The 13532-nt window shown below is 34.5% G+C and overlaps 1 protein-coding gene across 1 annotated transcript; it reads left to right on the plus strand.

The window, feature by feature from the left end:
* Nucleotides 1-5316: 5316 nt before the first annotated feature.
* On the plus strand, nucleotides 5317-8488 carry LOC112724080 (protein EARLY-RESPONSIVE TO DEHYDRATION 7, chloroplastic-like). The gene is made up of 4 exons (XM_025775418.3): nucleotides 5317-6291; nucleotides 6644-6810; nucleotides 7765-7849; nucleotides 8028-8488. The coding sequence occupies exons 1-4, from the start codon at nucleotides 5426-5428 to the stop codon at nucleotides 8209-8211; spliced, it is 1302 nt and encodes a 433-aa protein (XP_025631203.1). The 5' UTR covers nucleotides 5317-5425; the 3' UTR covers nucleotides 8212-8488.
* The last annotated feature ends 5044 nt before the right edge of the window (nucleotides 8489-13532 follow it).

The following is a 13532-nucleotide window of genomic DNA, read 5'->3' on the forward strand; positions in this document are numbered from 1 at the left end:
ATTTTCAACGAAAAAGACTAGATATCTAAATCCTCAAAGCTGAACAAAGTTTATATACAAGTTTTTTTTCCTTGTTATATTCTAATGATTATAAAGCATATGATGATTATCTTGAATATGTGTTAAATTGTAGCTTGCATGTGAGAGTTAGTTAGTAATTTAGATAGTTCTTTGCTGATATATGTTGCTTGATTAGTGATTATTAACAATAAGTAATATGAGTTAATTGCTTTTGAGGGATGCATGAGGTTATTGGTTGCTGCTGTAAAGTAGTTTAATAATATGTAAGTGTTGCTGAATTGGTGATTGATGCGGTTGTAACTTGATGAATCTTAGTTGAAAATTGCTAAAATAAGTTAATAGTGAGCTAGGAGATTTTCATATCTTATCTTATTCATAAAGTGTTTATGGTTTAAATTTGACTTTCATACTTATGCGATTATTTATTTAGTTATTTTTGTATTATTCTTCCATGAACAAAGAGTGAAAGAACTAAATTTTAATTGCTCAACTTATACGTCATTGGCTTTATGATATAGTGATGGCTCTTGATTGATTGATGCTATTTCCTTTAGATATTTTGCGTTTAAGATATCAAGAAAGAATTTTTCCTTTTAAATTCATATGATTAGTATGGTAATGCTCACTTGAGAATCATGTGCTTGTACAATAAATACTATATTGAGTCATAAACTTTTATATGTTATATAAGTTTTCTTTCATGATTATAGAATTATGTCGAAAATATTTTAAATTGCCAGCCCATCTGTATTTGACACTTTGCACTGAAATTGTGGGCGATGGAGATTAAAAAATTTTTTGGTTGCAATGTATGAAAATTGGAGATGTCTATACTCTAAATAAATTGATGAATAAATTTTGCACTGTGAGTTCTTTGAGTTTTTGGGTTTGATCTCAAGTTGTTCCATCATAGCTTGTTAACCTAGGAAATAATGGGTATGGATTGATCACAGTTTGATCTTGAAGATGTAAATTTATCATTTTTTCTTTCTTTTCATGAGTTTCCTTTTTTAATTGGTTCATTTATTTTGGATTTTATCATACGTTGCATTTGGTTGTTTTGAATCTTTCTTTTATCTGTATGCGTTGATTGATTGTGTTTGAATATTTCGTTTTGTTATGGTTGTTGATGTTTAGAAATAAAAATTTTCAAGTGATACCATTTATATATGCTAGCTTCTAATTTTGGATGCAACATCTATGTCCTTTTCCTAATTTACTCTCTCAATTATTTGCAATACTTTCATTATTGGCCTTTTTAAGAGTCTTGATGATGATACTGATGAGGAATGGTTATAGAATAAGAAATATGGTTAAGCTTTTTCGGTGATTTCAACCATTACTTATGCCCTAAAGTCTCTTATGCTATGATGATATTGTTCTGCTGGACTTTGTTTTGTTTTGTTTGCTTTCTAGTTTTGTTGAAAAAAAAAATCTATATTCTATCTAGCGTCGTCACATCTTGTGGTATGATTGTTTAGCATGGTGCATACGGAGAGCTAGAAATTATAACTTGGAAGAAATAGTTCTTCTAAACTCTTTCGTTTCTTTTATTTAAGTAATGGTAATCGTTAAGTTTGGGAACATTAGGTGTTCTTCTTGGAATGGTTTATGTTGAAGTATGCGCTATAATCGTGCCGTGTAATTTTATTTATCGTTCACTCTGCTATATTTAATATCAAGAGTTCCTTGTTTTAATCCTTGTTGAAATTGGAAATTTGATTATTTTGTTTCACATCCTACATCTTATGCATATCTCGATCTTATCGTCATGCTTTTGGCTATCTCATAGATTCTCGACAACATAGGTGTTGACGTTGCATTCCTTTACGTGAACTATGTAACTCCCAGATCTTCTTTGGAAAAGTTATTGATTTGATTTTTTTCTTGCCTTATCGTGTCCCTAATCATCCACTTAAATCTAAAAAAAAAAAACACTGCCATTACCTTTGGTTACCTTCTTTTAGTGAACTTTGTACTTCTTTGATCCAACTTAAACTTGTTTTGACCTAATGCACTATCTTTTCTTTTATTGTTTCTATCAAAATTTTTTGATTCAGATTTTCTCGTTAAGATTCAATTGACTTTCTTTCTGGGACACTTCATTATTTCTGTACATCATTGTCTAATTTCAATCTTAAACATCCTTCCACGTTTGTGCGAACACCATCTGTGATGTTTGCTCTTCTCTTTCTAGGTTTCGAATCCTTTTGAGTAAACTCGTGCTTGTTTCGGTGTCACGTACAATTTCCAGATAGCAAACGATACGTTAATTCATTAGGACACAGCTTATTCATGCTGAAGTTCAAAAAATTGTAATTCTAAGACATGATGTAAGACCGGTTGCTTCCATAGATATATACTACAGAACCAAGGAGAGTATGAAGTAAGAATGTATTTTGAGGAGATTGACGAACTAAGTGAAGAGTGCTATGTACATCTGAGCTGTCAAGGAAATGTGAGTCGGTGAATGTCAACCGCATATTTTTAACAAAAATCTATCTTGTAACTTTTGCATCTCTTTATACTTCTTTCTCATGCTTGGTAAAGTGCTAAAACCAAGTAAAGTCTTGCAAATTATATCAATTTTCGAGGGCGAAAATTTTTTTAAGGAGGGTAGAATGTAAAATCTCAATAATACCCTTCTCTTTTTTTCTTTCCAAACCAAAATTCTAACCCTAACCTTGACATAACACACTCCCTCACACATTCACCAAAACCCTAGCCATCCTTACCCCTTCCAACAGCAGAACAAAAGAACAGAAAGAGAAAAGAGAACAGGGGGAGAACCGGAGAGGGAAGAGAAGAGGAAGGAAGGGAGGTGGTGCTGGTGGGCGTCATTGCCACCGTCGCCGCCGTGGTGTCATCGCGAGAAAGGCCAGAACCGAGGGAGAGAGAGTCGCGCAAGGAGAAGGAGGCATCACCGTCTCGTGTCGTCGTCGTCACCGTCGAGTTCTTCATCGTTGCCGTCCATGGAGGTTTGCAAACAGAGGGAAGACGCGCCGTTCTACCCAGAGCCGCCACGGGAAGGGTCGTCGCCGTCAAGCTCAGCCACCATCGCCGCCGTTCGTGCCTCCATTTCGCACCGCCAGATCTGTCGCCGGGAGAGAAACAGAACGCGCGTGGAGAGAGAAGTGGTCGCAGGGAGGTTCTGCCGCCGTTGGAACTCCGTTGCTGCTGCTGCTATGGCCGCCGTGCCTCTGCCGCCTAGAAACGCCAAGGAGGGACGTCTGCTGCTGCGTTGTTCCTGTCGCCGTTTGGATGTACCTGAACCAAGTCGTCGTTGCCACCGGAGCTGAACTGTTCCTGTCATTATCCCGGTCCAGCCTTTTTCCTTGATTCTGCTCTAGCTTTCATGTCCTATTATGCCACCATTTAATCTGTCTTGTCCTTGTTTTAATTCGATTTTAGTTTTGCCTGTTTTAGATTTTCGGGACTGTCGCCAGCTCCATTTTGTCGCTACTCCGGTCCAAATTCTGCGCTCATTCGTTTTATTCTACTTCAATCTTTCTTATCTTGAATTCAACACTCTGGGTTTGGTCTCTTCGGCCTGTTAGGACCATGCTGTGAGTAGGCTTTACATTTATAATTATTTGATTGTGCATCTATAATTATTTTGATATATATCTATTATGAACTTTGAATTATACTCACTATATTTGCCTTGAACGATTTTAAATTGATTAGAATAATTGATTTATTAGAATTAAATAATTTATTTTTATGAAGTTTATACTTTTGGAACTATACATGAGACTATATTTTTTTTTATGATGTTTTGTATTATTTCAAAATATTTGATTTTACTTGAATATCTGTTTTTGAAGTATTGAAGTATTTATTGGTACTCAATTATTTTAAAATTGTGAAATATGTTTGAAATGCCTTAAGATTGAGAAAATATGATTGAAAATGATTAGATGAGAAAGTATTATTTGATTTAATTTGATTTGATACCTCGTATGTATGAAAGACTGAAGAATTGATTATATTCAAAATTATATATTTTGAATTGGTTTGGGAGGCTCGTATTAGAAAACCGTAGTTAACGACGATTATGACGTTAACCTAGATGCATCTGGCTCAGACCTCAACTAGCAGGGGTGTTGCTAGCCTAACGTGTAGGCCACACGTTAGATCTGTTATTCTGTTAGGACACACAAGAGGAAAGGGCTACCCATAGAGGTGGAGCCGCCCACGTGTGGACTTTTGATTTGATTTCTGTATGAGAACTCCCTTATTGATTCACTTATTATTATCAACTGCTATTTTCTAATTTAAATTACCTTGATAATAATGCTTATATGGTCTCATGTGGATTATAGATGTATTGTCTAGTCACTGAGTTGCAAAACTCACCCCTTTTTCTAAAAATATTTTTCAGGAACAAATACTTGACTATGTGAGATTTTCTAATCAAGAGTCACGATCTACAATGAGTATCTATTTTTGTCGAGTTCCTAGATGTATATGCTCCATATGTCACAGGCAGGATCCATCCATATTTATTTATTTTATCTTTTATTAAAAATATGTAATTATTCATTTTAGAAACTGTAATTTTTTATTTCAAATATTTGTTATATATATTTTTTTTCAATTTATCGTTGAGTCGGTTAGGCTTGCTAGGGATTATTTTCCTGAGCGCCGGTTATGCCTCGTTTTGGGTCATGACAATTTCTGTAATCATTTGGGTGTATTTCTGAAGTTCCATTATCTTCAAATTTGGCAAGAAAATTGTTTTCATGGAGGAAGAAGAAGAAGAGTCGTTCATAATGCATGGTGAGTAGCGCGATACATGCATTTTATTTACTAATGCGTGTGTTTTGTTGGACTTGTAAGACTTATAAGCCAAAAAAACTTGTATGTGTAACAGACCTTAATAATTATATTTTATATTAACTACGTGAATAGTCATTAAAAAACAAATATGATTGAATAACTCCAAAATATTTTACACTATCAATACATTAAAATTCAACTCAAGAATTTAATACTCCAAAGTTCACAAACTTTACATAAAAAAATGTTATTCATTAAATTTGATTTATGCAAGTCCATATATGATATAACGTTTATGACAAATGAATAAAACTTAAAAAGTATATACCCTTGTATTTCATTATCTATTTATTAAAAGTTGCTTTTTTTATATATATATATAAGTAATTAAGTATGGGCCTGATAACAATTAAATCGGATAAGATAAAAAAACAAAAAGAGTTTATACCGATATTTGCGCGGGAAACTTCCAAGTTAATTAAACCCTTGGCTCCGATCCTTTATCTTATGCCACGTGTCCTTTCAGACAGTTACAACCGTTAGTCCGTTAGACTTTCTTTCCCTCTCTCCATCCCAAAATCCAAACACAGTTAAGGACCTTCGAAGTCTGAACCATTCATCAATGGCGCTAGAAAATCCTAACGTCGAGGTTTACCCTTCCGTCGACGTCGATGTCGGAGACCTCGTCGAGAATCTCTCCCCGGAGAAGAAAGCCACTGCTGCTGACGATGACAGCTCCAGCTCCTCTTCCTCCAACGCCTCTCCTTCGGCGCCCCCGGCCACCGAGGAGATCCTCATCACAGTCCCCGGCGCCATCCTCCACCTAATCGACAAGGAGTACAGCGTGGAACTCGCCTGCGGCAACCTCACCATCGTTCGCCTCCGGCAAGACGAGAACATCGTTGCCGTCTATGCCGATCTCGCCGGCGAGACACAGTGGCCGCTGGCAAAGGACGAGGCCGCCGTGAAGGTGGATGATTCACATTACTTCTTCTCCTTCCGTGTCCCGATCGAATCCGACGATCAGAAACCGAGCTCAGCCGCAGCCACAGAGGTGATGAGTTACGGCCTGACGATCGCATCGAAAGGACAAGAAGATCTACTTTTGAAGCTCGATGAGATTTTAAACGAATGCAGCTGTTTCACCGTACACGAAGTGAGTAAGGATGCGCAGAAGAAGGGGGAAGCGTTGGACGGATCGGTGGCGGCGGATGTTTCGCCGGAGGATATGAAATCGGAGGAGAAGCAGGAATTGATGGAGGAGATGAGTGCGGCGTATTGGACAACATTGGCTCCGAATGTGGAGGAATACAACGGAACGGCGGCGAGGTTGATCGCCACCGGATCGGGGCAGCTGATTAAGGGGATATTGTGGTGTGGAGATGTGACGGTGGAGCGTTTGAAGTGGGGAAATGAGTTCCTGAAGCAGAGGATGGCTGGTGGTTCCGACGTCGAGGTTAGTCCTCAAACTATGAAGCGGATTAAAAGGTAGGATGATATTTTTTCTCCATTCATTCTAAAATTATTCATCTAATTTTTACAAAAATATATAAATATTAATTAGATGTTCTGGATAATATCAATACTAAACAAAATATTTCTTATTTCTCATGTAATAATCTTGTTTATAAATTGATTATAATGGCTCTAAATTTCATCAACAATAATCTGCTTTAAATGATGGATTTAATATTGCAATATGTAATTATTAAGATTCAAAGGGTTATATTAAGATAAATCCTACTATGTAGAAATTTAATATTACTATACCATGGAAGGTCTAAAACCAAAGATTCAGATCTATGATGTATCATTTTTTAGTTTTTAATGTTGTATATAGGGTTAAGAAAGTGACTAAAGTGACAGAGAAAGTAGCCAATGGGGTCCTCAGTGGGGTGGTGAGAGTCTCTGGATTTTTTGCCACTAAAGCATCAAATTCAAAAGCTGGGAAGAAATTTATCAAACTACTACCTGAAGAAGTTGTGATTGCATCACTGGATGGATTCAGTATGTCAATTATATCATTCACTTTCCTTTTAAGGGAGCTAATGATTCTACATGCATAAATGAAATGCTGTTTTGAGTTCCAGGTTCTAGTCAAATAATCACAAAAGAGAAATTAGATAAAATCCTGTATCTTCTTTAATTTGGACAGAGCCAAAAAGTATGATGTTTTCTAATTAAAAGGAGAGGGAAATAAGATGTTACTAGACAAAAATAAGATAACAGAATTTAAATAAAAAAATATTCTGTTGAATGCATCATAATTTGGTAACTCAGCAGGGTGATAAATGTTCATCCAAAAGACCAAAACTAATTGATACATTCTTTCCAAAACTTGGAATTCTTGCCTTCACTTAGTTCAATGTGCAACAGATTTAGAGAACTCAAAATTTCAAATCATGTTTTTATCAATTCAAAATAGATCACTTTTATGTAAAAATGCATGTGCATGAACTATGAACTATGAACTATTGCATAAGATTTTTAGAAATTATATGGAATAAACAATTATGAAAAGTCAGCTGATATATGGTCTATTACTATTAATTCCTAAAGTTCTTTTCCAACATTAGTATATATAAATTGCTACTTGCAAACTTCATGAACAGCTTTAAACCAGTATTCTTGTCCAAAACTGCTATTTGTATACTAAAATTAGTTACTAAAATCAGCCACCAATGTATTTGTGTATAAATACATGTGTGGTTTAATTTATTTTAAATGTGTATTTATATTCTAACATATATTTTATACTGATAACTGATTTTGGTAGCTGATTTTGGTGTACACGGAGCATAACTCATTATTGTCTGTAATATTGCAATGCTTTTAGTTCATTTGCTCAACAATTTTTTTCTAACTTGTTTGCAATACTCAGTTGGTTATTATACTGATGATGTTACATTATTAAATATGTCATGAACAGGATTTAATGTTATAATTCATTTTTGTGAATAGTTAAAGTATGTGATGCTGTTGAAGTAACGGGAAAAAATGTCTTAACAACATCATCAACTGTGACAACTGAACTTGTCCAACACAGGTAAATCTCAATACATGCATAATTCTTAAGCAAAATATGTTCAAATTTTAAAATACTAATTGTCCCTTATATTTCTGGTTAGAAACAAGACTATGGATTTATTACTCAGAGTTAATTCTTTAATATTGCAATGATGACGTTGATGAGAGAAATTTGGCAATGTGTGTATTGCATGCAGATATGGAGAAGAAGCTGCAAAGGCTGCAAATGAAGGGCTAGATGCAGCTGGTCATGCAGTTGGGGCTGCATGGGCTACATTTAAGATAAGGCAGGCCTTTACTCCAAAGAGTTTGATACAACCTGTCGACGTCAGCAAAGTTGCATCTAAAGAATTAGAGGCTAGGAAAAAAAAGGCCAAGTGATGATGATTACGATTTATGGCATGAGTTATTCAATATTTTAAGGTTTGATCACCATCCTAATATCAAAACTTTAGAGTCACCACTGCTATTCACTAATTGCCCACAATACTCTTAGGAGAGGTGGCCATATTGTTGTTGTATAGATATATATTATAGGTTAGGACTTAGGACAACGCTATAATGCTAATCTAGTGGTATTGTAAGATTTTAGTATTATATAATTCTATATACTAACATTTTTTTATTAAATCTTACATTATTAGATCGTTTTAATGTATCATGATGTACCAAGTTAAATTTGGTGTGTTTTAAGTCATCCCCCATAGGTTATTTGATCTTTATTCTTTACCATGAATATATATAAACTCTTGATAACTGGGATTTTATTGCTTTAATTTGGTGGCAAGAACAATACTCATTTTTAGAGATGAATTTTGCAGCTTAATGAATTTCAGAAGTCATTTATGATCACATTTCAGTTTCACTTTGTGAGAAAAGATGCTTAATATTGTGCCGCATTTAGTTTTCCGTATAACATTTTAAATTTGAATGTGTTAATTAGGAATAAGATTGTATTTGTAAAATTAGCCCTTACAAGTTTTTGTGTTGAACTATGAATTGAGCTGACTGAGATTGTGACACCAACCCAACCTCGTCGATGCCTTTTTGTGCCTCCACTATAGAAAAAGTATCAAATAAAATAAATCACTGGTGTAGGTACATTGTACAGTGTTATAGTTGAAACATGCATTTCTTATATTTTACATTCTTTTCTCCTTGAATAATTTTCTCTTCTTTTCTTTTTCCTGGCTAAAAGTTTATGTTGAACAATTTTGCTAGACGATCATAACAACAATCAACCAATAATCAGTTAAAAGAATTCAAAATCTTATATTACACGTCTAGAATCTAAAATTACGTATTCCAAAAAAAAGTGATGGGTTATTAACTGTTTATATATATATATATATATATATATATATATATATATATATATATATATATCAGAGTAGATCACTCAAAGTATAATAAAATCAACTATATAATCATGCTAATACCACTAGTACTTAGGATAAGCACAAAATAATAACTGTTAATTTCTTATCTTCTCTTTGACCTTCTAGAAGTTCTCTCTCTTTCGCTTCATCTTTCTTTCTATTTTTTCTTTTCTTTTCCTTTTTATCTAAAGAAAATTTGTAACAACCAAGTTTAATTACTTTATCTATATTCACAACAAAACTCAATGTTTTAAGAGTTTCCAAAGTGGTTTTGCATGAAATCTCAAAATTATCCCCCTCTATCTAATTCTATATATGGATGTAATATACCAGGATGTAACCAAATTAAAGTATTATTTTTAGATTACTTTTTCTCATATGAATAGTTGAGCGAAAACTATTACTCATTCCATGTTATGGAAAAGCGTATCTGAAAAAAAAAATTAATTGTCATAACCTTTTTTTTCGGTTTTTTATTAACCAATAATACTTGTTCAACCAACCACCTCTATTTGTCTTGATCCAATTTCTGAGCATAGATAAATCATATTCAGAGAACTGTGGATACATGAGTGGTCCAAAACCTGTTGGCTATGGCATCTTAGATGATGCAGACACTTTCTAATAATTCTTTTTGTTTTCTTTTTTGGAGGTGGCCATTATTGGAGTACCAACTTATCTTATGATTGTGACAAATGACACTTTAATTTTAATTTCCTTTAAATGTATGCCACAAGCTCTAATTTTTAATTTTTTTTTCCAATTCTTATATTATATATAATAAGACTTTAATTTATAAGTATTTTCAGCGAATCAAATGCTTCTTTTGTGTGGAAAGCTGCTTCATCATTCATCAACCTTACTATATATATAGGACGTGCAACTTTACCTAATACCTTATAAAGTTATAATAATAATAATACCATGTAAGTATGTAACGTAACACACACCGTGTCCAAGGGTTTCCCTACACCATGTAACAGCCAGCATGGTCAAATTTTATTCCATATATATATGAGAAAAGGATGTGAATTATGATGTATCATAAATATAGTAAAATAGATAAAAAAAATAATTGACACAATTAATATGTAAAAAGACCCTGTATTTTAGAAGTGTCTGATTTTGATTGTTATGCTAATAATGATATACGCTCATGCTGGCTGTAGAATTTGAACTACTAAAGTCCTTTCATTGCCACCTTTGTCCTTTGATAATACTAGCTAACCAATAATTTCTTTGAACAACATAAACAATCATCAATTAAATTAAAATATATTATATCTCTAAATTATTTATCTAAATTTTAATATTAGAATAACTATCCACACACCTAGTAAAATGAACATCTAACATATCCATTGTTCACATTGTTTAATATTTTCATTGTCTACCTATACTTTTTCTACTAAAATCTACTATGATAAATATATGGACAGATCTAAAAATATGGGCCAATAATATATATAATGAGACTTGTCATACATACAAATTATTTTGGCATATAAGTCTATATAAGTCATGATGAGTTTGGAAAACTCTAATTTAATTTGATGATGAACAAACATTATTAAAAATAATTAATTACAAAATTATTAATTTGATTTTAATTCATACTTGCTTAATTAATAATTTTGTTGTGCAGATTTTGTGTTGGATCGAAAATAAAAGAAATCTACAGCAAGCCCAGTTTGATTAAAAATTATTCAGCATTCATACAAATGGTTTTAATCATTGTGGCTGAATTGGTTTGGGCTAGATTTAAATGTGCAAGCCCAAATCTATTGTTGGTGTATAACCAACTTGTTTGGTCCGAAATAAGAAAAAAAAAGGAGATGGGACACAATATTGCTTTATCCATTTAAACAAATAAAACCAACTCCTTTGATCATGTTGTTGCATGCTCCAATGGATATCACTTTTATTCCTTGATGGAATCCAAATTTTATTAATTGGAGTTATTGCAGACCTTGGAACAATGAGAGAGATTATACAATTGATTTGATGGCATTTATTGAGATATACACGTTACAAGGCAAAAGCATGGGAAGTGGAATTAATTGATTTTAATTGATTATAATTTATATCACACATTACTTTCATTGCTTTTCTTCTTTCTACTCTCTCTTCTCTCTCTTTGTATTTGGTCACCTCACTGTCAGAAAAGAAAATGGTAGAAGCAAGTAAAGGAAGCAGAGACTAGGCATGAGTAAGTAAACTTAACTCATTTTCATTTTCTTCCTTAGTTACATAGCAAGCTTTTCTCTGTTCTCTCTCCTCTCTCTTTCGGTCTTGTCTCGCAGGAAAGGAGGAATGAAGCAAGCTATCAGTAAAAATCACAGAGAAGCTAGGACCAAGAAAAAGAGCCATTGTGATGATGGCATCAAGAAAAAGAAAACATAAAGTATGTAGTGGCTGAGATTCTTATCACTTTTGGTAAGATTTTGTGATGAGATCTTGGCTTCTTCATACTCAAAAAGAAAGAAGAAGATTCGGCCAGCAAGGAAGAGATCTTTGGAGGCATGGCTTGTCTCTGATTCTGCTCAACCACCACAGGAAGTAGCTAGAGTGGCGAAGTGATGGAAGAGGCAGAGATTGGAGCAGATGAAGCCATCATCATCATGAAGCATCAAGGGCCAGAAATCCATCTTGGAGAGGAAGCCAAGGATGGAGCGCTCGGATTGATGAAGAGTGATGACCAAGGAAGGACTAGAGGTATTTGCATGTTAGTTTATGCGTGAGTTACCTCTTCTCTCTTTCTGGCCGAACCGATTTTTGTTCTTGGAGAAGAAGAAGTTGGCTTGGTTTTTGGTTTCAACTGTGGAGGCTTCACTCTTCTATAAAAAGGGTGAACAACCATGGTTTGAAGCAAGGAGACAGTGTGAGAGTGCAAGGCACAGGGTTCTCAGAGCTACCTGAGCTAACATATGTTCTTCTCCTTCAAAGTATTCTGTTTTATATTTTTCTGTTTAATTTTGTCATGTCTTGAGTCTCATGGAAAAAGGCAAACAGTGAGGATTGTATGAAAAAGCCATAGAGCGGAAAAAGGCAAAGAGTACAAAATTAAAAGAAAAAGCCATAGATGTCCTTAGAGTTCCTTTGTACATCTATGTTGTGTTCCATGATTCTGTGGGAATCCCCTTGTAAGTTGGGTTAGCACTTTACAGTTGAAAGCTTGGCAGTGACCAAGTCAAGTTCAGGATTGGGTTTAGAATTCTGGACTTGTCCCAGATAGGAAGGGTAGTTCCTAGGGAGAATTGGTGTATGTAATCAAAGTTGATTATAGTGAAATTCCATCATTGTTGTGATGAAGACTGGATGTAGGCTGCACTACACTTAGCAGCTGAACCAGGATATATCTTGGTGTACTATTTCTTCCTCTTCTACTTAAATTCTGTTTCTGCTGCCCAGGAGATAAAGCCGAAAAATATCTCGTGACAAGTGACGAGACAAAACGAAAAAGTCTCGTGGCTTGGGACGAGACAAAAATCAAAAAGTCTCCTGAAGTTGTTACAAAGACCAGCAAGTGTAATTGAAAGAAAAAGGGGCTAAGATTCAACCCCCCTTCTCTTAGCCACTGAAAACCATCAATTGGTATCAGAGCTTGGTCTCAAAGAGATCAAGCTTTGCAGCTTGGAGAAAAGATCCTCATGGCAGAAAGCAGTGGATTATAGACTTTGGAAGATTATCCTAGAAGGGCCTCAATTTTCAACTACCACAAGTGCTGAAGGAGTAGTCACTCTCAAACCAGAAGCAAGATGGACTGAGGGAGATAGGAAGAAGGTAGAATTAAATGCCAAGGCAGTAAACCTGCTCAACTATGCTATCAGCTTTGAGGAATACCGATGGGTATCACGATGCACAACGGCAAAGAAAATATGGGACAAGCTACAAATCACTCATGAAGGAACTACCATTGTAAAGAAGACTCGGACAGACATGTTGAACAGGGAATATGAAATGTTTGCAATGAAGGAAGGAGAGTCCATTGATGAACTGTTCGAGCGGTTCAACACCATCATTGTTGACTTAGATGCTCTGGAAATTACACATTCTGAATCTGTGCTAGTGAGAAGAGTGTTGAGATGTCTTACAAAAGAGTGGAAAACAAAAGCTTTAATTATTTCTAAGAGCAGTAGCTTAGATTCCATGACAGTTGATGATTTGAGAGGAAATCTTCTTGCTTTTGAAAACACCTTTTTGAAAAAAGATTCAAAAAAGAAAGGAATTACTTTTTCTTCTATAACTAACCCTCTGAATGGTGAATCCAGTGATAACTCTTCTGAAAATGAGTTTGTGTTGTTTGCAAAAAAAATTAGGAAA

Source organism: Arachis hypogaea, chromosome 1, assembly GCF_003086295.3.
Source record: "Arachis hypogaea cultivar Tifrunner chromosome 1, arahy.Tifrunner.gnm2.J5K5, whole genome shotgun sequence".
In the NCBI taxonomy this organism is placed as follows: Eukaryota; Viridiplantae; Streptophyta; class Magnoliopsida; order Fabales; family Fabaceae; genus Arachis; species Arachis hypogaea.

What these genes read in the sequence shown, in the direction of transcription:
- LOC112724080 (XM_025775418.3), top strand. Translation starts at nt 5,426, where the DNA reads ATGGCGCTAGAAAATCCTAACGTCGAGGTTTACCCTTCCGTCGACGTC. An exon ending in ACTATGAAGCGGATTAAAAG is followed by an intron (nt 6,292 to 6,643) that starts GTAGGATGATAT and finishes TGTTGTATATAG; the next exon opens with GGTTAAGAAAGTGACTAAAG. An exon ending in ACTGAACTTGTCCAACACAG is followed by an intron (nt 7,850 to 8,027) that starts GTAAATCTCAAT and finishes TATTGCATGCAG; the next exon opens with ATATGGAGAAGAAGCTGCAA.